This window comes from Xenopus laevis, chromosome 1L (assembly GCF_017654675.1).
Source record: "Xenopus laevis strain J_2021 chromosome 1L, Xenopus_laevis_v10.1, whole genome shotgun sequence".
Classification (NCBI taxonomy): Eukaryota; Metazoa; Chordata; class Amphibia; order Anura; family Pipidae; genus Xenopus; species Xenopus laevis.
In genome coordinates, this window is record NC_054371.1 from 7,295,766 (window position 1) to 7,303,428 (window position 7,663).

Genomic DNA, 7,663 nt, shown 5'->3' on the forward strand with positions numbered 1-7,663 from the left:
GAAAAATAAATAATTTATTAGTTACACAGGACTGACATTTCGGCATACCCAAGGCCTTTCCTATTGGGACCTTTCTCAAGGTAAAACATGTGCAAAACAATTCACAGAATAAATGCCCCCCCCTCACAAATTGACACAGGGGGATTAGGATCCTGAGTACCAATTGCCCAGAAGTAGTTCCCAGAAGTGTAAGAGTGAGTTCCACTTAGGGTAAAGGCTGAATGCTGGGTGTACCTTCATAGATGCTGTTCATGCACTCTTCCCTGTGGTGACTTATATTGATCATTTGTGCGTGTGAGTATATGCCTATTCACTGTTGTTCCAAGTTCGTGCTCATCACTATCTGAACTCCTTTGTGAATTAATCTTTTTTAATAAATATGTTTTCTGTTTCAAGAACCACTGGTGCCCAATTATTATACACAGCATTCATTAACAGTTGTACAATACCCTATATTCTCCTGAGAATTAAGGTCTCATCCGCGCTCATTATTGAACTAAAGCTCATAGTTAGAGAAATGGTGCCACTCAGTTTATTATAGAGTTACACTTATGATGTGACTTACAGAAAAGTCACACAGTTGGAGTGTGGCCCCACTCAAGGGGTTACAATAGAGCAGAGGCCCAAGGCTGAAATGTTATACTGTCATTTCCCAACTTCTCTTTTTAAACTTGATGGGGTTTTTTTCTACCAATTTTTATATATATATTTTGTATCTTCTACTTAATAGCTGCATCATTATTTGAAGGAGATGACACTTTACAACAAAGGTGGCCAGCCTACCAAGTTTGATAAATATGGAAATCTTGATGGTATTGATTATGTGATCCTCAACATCATATGTTATGATTCTAATGTGACTATAAGGCCTGTTGGCAAAAGCAGTGCGTCAGGTCATCAGCTGAAAATCAAAGAGGATTTGATCAAATGGAACACAGTCGACTCAGTAGTAAGAGTTTTGTATCTCCTACATGCAACATTTTAAGTAATAGTCTGATTAGTGTTGCTAATACTCTTACTTACATCAAGCCAGGAAATAAACAGCAATGGGACATATTAACAGCAAAGTGTAGAATGATTGCACATCTGTTTATGTCTCCTTGGTAATTTTTTTTATATTTTATTTTGAAATCTGGCATGGGGCTAGACATGTTGTTGGTTTCTTATGTGCCTCAGTCATGTGTCTTGTGCTCTGATAAACTTCAATCACTCTTTACTGCTGTACTGCTAGTTGCAGTGATAACCCTCAACTCCTTTTCCCACCCTCAGCAACCCATTAGCAGAACAATGGGAAGGTAACCAGATAACAGCTACCTGACACTTGCATGGCTAAAAATGCTCCTAAGCCCCCCCCCCAAAGCACTCAATAGTAAAAATCCAAGTCTGGCTAACCAAAGTTGCAACTCTGTCAAATATTGTCAGTATTTAATGTTATTTTCCCTCAGCTTTATTGATTTAGTTATATACACCGTACATTTGGCGGCACATTTACTAAGCTCGAGCGAAGGATTCAAACTTAAAAAAAATCGTATTACGATAGTTTTTTTGGGGTACTTCGACCATCGAATAGGCTACTTCAACCTTCGACTTCGAATCAAACGATTCGAACTAAAAATTGTTCGACTATTCGACCATTCGATTGTCGAAGTACTGTCTCTTTAAAAAAAAACTTTGACTACCTACTTCGGCACTTTAAACCTACCGAGCTACAATATCAGCCTTTGAGGACCTTCCCCATAAGCTTTCTAAGCTTTTTTGATTGCAGGAAAATCGTTTGATCGATGGATTAATATCCTTCGATCGAACGATCAAGGTAAATGCGGTAAATCCTTTGACTTCGATATTCGAAGGATTTTACTTCGATGGTCGAACATCGAGGGTTAATTAACCCTCGATATTCGACCCTTAATAAATGTGCCCCTCGATATCTAAAGAGAAAAAAAATGCCCACACACTCCAAAAATCCAAAAATTAGTGCAATGACTTCAATGCATTTTGGCAAATTTTTTTTTGAAGAAGTGAAACGGGTAAGATTCGACCATCACAATGAATACAAGTATGTTTATTTTGTTATATTATAGTGCTACGCAATATGTAAATACATGTTAATAACAATATGCAGATTCCAAGATCACAGTGCTCAGACAATTGTCGTCCCGGCTTCAGGAAGGCAACAAAACCCACAACCCTGATCTGCTGCTACGATTGTGTCTTGTGTTCAGAAGGCGAGATCTCCAATATAACTGGTATAAATTCATGCAGGTTTAAGATATAATGATAATGAAAACTTGTAAAAATCAATTGTAAATGAAATTATCAGTAGGCTTCAATAAGTGCAAGGATTTATGGTTTTCTTTCAAGTAGGCCACACTTTTGGAAAGACAGAATGCTAATTTCTTATTTGTCTACTTCAGATGTTTGCAAATATATTTGACTCAATATGGAATAGTGGTAGATGGCACAAATTTTTTAAGCTAAACCACTAATTCTAACCCTACCTCTTGAAAGGTCATCAGTGTTGTCCCCCAGAATTTCCTGACTCTTGAGTCCACAGAAATATATTACCCAGTGTTCACAATTGCATAGCAAAACCAGTCTTAGCACAAAACCAGAGGAAATAAAATGTAAGGTTTGAAATGCTGTATCTTGTGTTTTGGGATTTTCTGCCAGCATTTCTGCTTTTCTCCAAATGTATTAGTTAAACACTTCTGAGAAGTGAAAAAGTCATCAGCTCATTAATACCTGGCTGTCCCATCAAACTTCTCTGAGAGAAAGGGAGCAATGGTTGGGGGGGGAGGTAAAACAGCTCACATTGATTTGGCAGTGGTGTCAGTTTGGTCATTATGTAAATATGTACTTATAAACAGCACATTCCTACGTCATTCTGTGTGGGGATGATACACACAAATGTGCTACACCTATTTACGGCAAGTGTGAAGGGAACCCAGGAATTACTGCCTGGTCAGGAGGTGATTGTAGCTCCAGGATTCTTCTGCTCAATAGTCACAGCAGTGCTTGATTTGGAATAGAAGGCAGGAATGACCTTCTATTCTATATCGAAGTGCAAGCAGTCTATTTTAGTGCAAGTACCATTAACAAAAATGAGTTTTATGCACAAATGACTGTAGGGGAAATTTCTGGAACCACAAATACACTTGCAGACATAAAAATTCCCTAATGCCTCAAAGTTCTTGATCTTACATATCTTTATTTACCAAAATAAATACATCAGAAAATATACTATCCAAATAGGCTAGTCAGTCCATTATTTATCTGTGAGTTACAGACACCAAGGACTTCAATAAATATTTGCTTGCGATACTGTGGCTGAATGAATGTCGTTAAATAATAAACCCATATTTTACTTGTACCAAACCCTTCTTATACACAATGGTCCCATCCTGCTACATAATGAATAGAATGGTCCAATTATGCTAAACAGCAGGAGCACATTAGTCATATCTAGAGGAAATTCCATCCTTTGGGACTAATTTGCACCTCAAATGCCCAATTACTAAATACCCCTCTCTAATTATCTTCCTAAGCTATAACCCAGATTTGTATCTGTGCTACACTAAAAGAATTTAAACTACAACTTCTGTAAAGTAGTCTCCAAATTAAAACCTTTTTGCATTTTGGACACTTTTCATTTGCTCAAATTAAAGGGGTGATTCACCTTTAAATTTCCTGTTAGTATGTTATAGAAGGACCCACTCCTTCTTCTTCTGACTTTTTCCAGCTTTCAGATGGGGGTCTCTGACCCCATCTAAAAACCATATGCTCTTTAAGGTTACAAATGTATTTTTATTGCTACTACTTGTATTCGGCTTTCTATCCAGGCCTCTCTTATTCATATTCCAATTTATTATTAAAATCAATGTATCGTTGCTAGGATAATTTGGAGCCTAACAACCTGATTGTTGACACTGCAAACTGCAGAGCTGCTGAATAAAAAGCTAAATAACTCAAGAACCACAAATAGAAAAATTAAAAATCAAATGCAAATTGTCTCAGAATCTCACTCTCTACATCATACTAAACATTAGCTAATTTTTGGGTTATTATGCTCTACTAAAGGACCAGATCTCCATGCCATGTTTTTATTTGTTGCAGTTTTATAGTCATGAAACAGTGACCTGGAGTAGTTTCTGGGGAGGTCAATTAAGCTTTAGGAAACTATATTTTGCTTTTACTTCTTATATTGATACATTTGCTGTTTATTTGTTTTTTGTTTTAATTTTTACATGCACTAATTTTAAAGCACTTTAAAACCAAAACAGAAGGCCTGTGATTTTTACTTTGGTTACAAACGTAATTTAGCTGTGACATTGTGACTGCAATACCAACTTAAAATATTTATCCCCAAAAAGTACAAAAAGACAAATAAAAAAAGTAAGTAAAGGGGAGGTGCACATATAGTAAACAACATAAGACAGATTTCTTTGCCATATTTCTCAAGTAGTAGAAATATTTTTGATTTTAAAATAAAAAAAGAAATCAGAATTGACTCACATAAAAACGGCCACAGTAAAAAAGCACAAAATGTGGCATAAAAGGAGACTAGGTAATTAGAAGGAATAAGAGAAGAAAAAATATGAAGAGAAACTAAGAGTCTTTTGAGAACTTACATTTCAGTGCAACAAATACAAATGTAAATTCAAAATTAAAATGTTGTGTAATACAAGAAAAGATAATGTTAAGCAACAATGTCATGAAGTATTTAAATCAACTTGAGTATATTTCTTTTGTAAAAAATAGAATTCCTGTTCTTTATAACCAGAGATAATTTAGCTAATGTAACTCAAAGAAGATTTTATTTCTTCTCTCTTTTTTTTATAAGACAGTGAAGAGTGTTTCCGATGCTCAGACTTGGAATGGTCTAATGAGAACAGGACTCATTGTATTGCCAAAGTTGAAGAATTTCTATCATACACTAATGATGTTATATCCTTGGTTGTTTCAACTCTCTGTATTTTATTTTTCCTTATAACTCTGCTAATATTGGGTGTTTTCGTTTCATACCGGGACACCCCAATTGTGAGAGCCAACAACAAGAATCTAAGCTTCCTCCTCCTTGTCTCCATCAAGCTGAGCTTCCTCAGTGTGTTTCTGTTCCTCGGTCGCCCTGTGGATATAACCTGCATGCTGGGCAACATCACTTTTGGAATCACCTTCTCCATAGCTGTCTCTTCTCTCCTGGCCAAGACTATCATGGTTTGTGTTGCTTTTAAAGCCACCAAGCCAGGGAGCTCATGGAGAAAATGGGTGGGAGTCAAACTGTCCAATTCTGTAGTCTTGTTCTGCTCATCCATTCAAATAATAATCTGCATGACTTGGTTGGCCATTTCTCCTCCCTTTCAGGAACTGGACCTTCACACTTACCCTGGAACCATCATCATTCAGTGCAATGAGGGCTCAGCTATTGGCTTTTACTCAGTTATTGGGTATATGGGGCTTCTGGCAGCTGTTAGTTTTGTTTTAGCATTTTTAGCTCGGACATTACCGGACAGTTTTAATGAGGCCAAGTACATCACTTTCAGCATGTTGCTCTTCTGCAGTGTTTGGATCACAATGATCCCGGCCTATCTGAGCACCAAAGGCAAAAACACTGTGTGTGTGGAGATATTTGCCATACTCACCTCAAGTGCTGGACTTTTAGCCTGTATATTTCTTCCAAAATGTTATACTATACTATTTAGACCAGTAATGAACACAATAAGAATAAATCAAAGAAAAACCATAAACAGCGTTTAGATTTATTTATTTATTTTTTAAAAAAGGAATAAAGAAAAGAAAAGGTGTTTTTGGCGTCAAATCATTGTTTTTACACATTAACAAATATAAACAAAAAATTAGCTTATAAATTGATTCCTGTATTTATCCATTTAGTTACTGTTAATTATTCTGGCAGAATAAAGAAATATTGTTTTACATCTACACTATTATGTTTTAGTATTTTTTTCCCCGTGATATCGTTTTTATTATAATTAATTTTTAACAAGGGGTAAGAACAGGAAAAAAATCTGTTTAAGTAACCTTTTACAAATGAAAATACAATTCACAATGCTGATAGGAGGATGTTTATTTATTGTAGACTGGCTCCTTATATGAAGCCATCAGAACCATTTTGTACTGTAACAGTCAGGTTTATCAATTGAAAAATTTTCGATTTCGAATTTTTGAGTTTTTTTATGCCCAAAACTGTCAAATTTGACTAGGGAATTGTAAAAATTCAATTCAAGTTTTTTTTAAAAAAAGTTTGATTATATTTTCAAAATTTATCATATACTGGCATTTTAAGAACTCAAATTCGACTATTAGCCACCTAAAACCTGCTGAATTAATGTATAAGTCAATGGGAGTGGTCCACGGATCACTTTAGTGATGTTTTCAGCATTCCTGAAATTTCTTAAAAAAAAAAACTTGAATTGAATTAGATACAAGTTTGATTCAAATTTTCTTGTTGTTAATATTCATCCAAGTTTAAAAAATTGACATTTTTTAATAAATTTCGAATGTCGAATTCCGAGTTCATGGGAGTTTATGGAAGTTTTAAAAAAATCCCATGAATTTGAAATTTGACCCTTGTCATATTGCTCAGGTAAGAGGAGGGAGAGCTCTTCAATTTGATGTACTGTATTTCCTCCATTATTTACACCACTCTTGTATTGTCAGGGTTGCAGATTGTTTCCACTTCAGTGGAATCAATAATTTAGCAGCATTCAATAAATGAGGTTCAATTGCAGATGTGAAGATGGCAAGTGGTTCATCCATATGGAACAACAGAACGTATGCTGGGTCATAAGGTATATCATAGTTAAACACATAGTGCATCGCTTGTCTGATAGCGTTCCAGAATGGTTTAATCAGTGGACATGACCAGAATATATGTAATAAAGATCCTTTGTCTATACTGCATCTCCAACATCTATCACTGGTATGTTTGTAAAAAAGCTTAAGCCTAGAGCAGGGGTCAGCAATAGGGATGGGCGAAATATTTCGCCTTGTTTCGCCAAAAAAATTACGCCCATAGACTTGTATGGCTTTGTGCATCAAAATAAAAATGTATTTATTTATTTTCGCCGAAATTTTTTTGACGCCCATAGACTTTCATGGGAGTCGGCGACATTTCGCCGGCGACGAATTTTTGGCAAAGCGAAATGGGTAAAATTCGCCCATCCCTAGTCAGCAACCTTAACTATCAAAAGAGCCATTTTGCCTTCTCTTCCACTAAAAAAATAGTCTGGAGCCGCAAAACGTAACAATTTATAAACTTTTAAAAGTTTTAACCTTTTTTTAACTGTTACAATAACAGAATACAACAAACAGAAGTGCAGTGTGCATGTGTAGGCCTACTTTGAAATAAATTAAAAACTGAATAGACCTATTAAATGCTAGTGTTCTCATCTGTTTAATGTGACTTCTGTTTCTGAAGCTCCATGTTGATCTTCCCTCTCTTGTCTTAAGTGTGTGACCGTGGTAAGGACCATGATGAATCATCTTGCTGCGGCTCAGTCTTGCCTGTCACTCCTGGGACGTCTGTACAGCCCTCCCTCACACCTGCTGGTGGCTTCCTGAGTGTGCGAATGCGTTAAGCTAACCGTTAGTTTACCGTGGTCGCATACTCAAGAAGCTGCCAGCAGGTGCGGGGGCTGAATAGACT

At 36.1% G+C, this 7,663-nt stretch overlaps 1 protein-coding gene across 1 annotated transcript; it reads left to right on the top strand.

Annotated features, from left to right (window-relative positions):
- Nucleotides 1-751: 751 nt before the first annotated feature.
- Nucleotides 752-5,754, top strand: LOC121400416 (vomeronasal type-2 receptor 26-like). The gene is made up of 3 exons (XM_041583482.1): nt 752-949; nt 2,415-2,451; nt 4,841-5,754. Exons 1-3 carry the CDS (start codon nt 752-754, stop codon nt 5,752-5,754), a joined length of 1,149 nt encoding a protein of 382 aa, XP_041439416.1.
- Nucleotides 5,755-7,663: the final 1,909 nt, after the last annotated feature.

What these genes read in the sequence shown, in the direction of transcription:
- LOC121400416 (XM_041583482.1), top strand. Translation starts at nt 752, where the DNA reads ATGACACTTTACAACAAAGGTGGCCAGCCTACCAAGTTTGATAAATAT. An exon ending in GGAACACAGTCGACTCAGTA is followed by an intron (nt 950 to 2,414) that starts GTAAGAGTTTTG and finishes TGTCTACTTCAG; the next exon opens with ATGTTTGCAAATATATTTGA. An exon ending in TGACTCAATATGGAATAGTG is followed by an intron (nt 2,452 to 4,840) that starts GTAGATGGCACA and finishes TTTTTTTATAAG; the next exon opens with ACAGTGAAGAGTGTTTCCGA.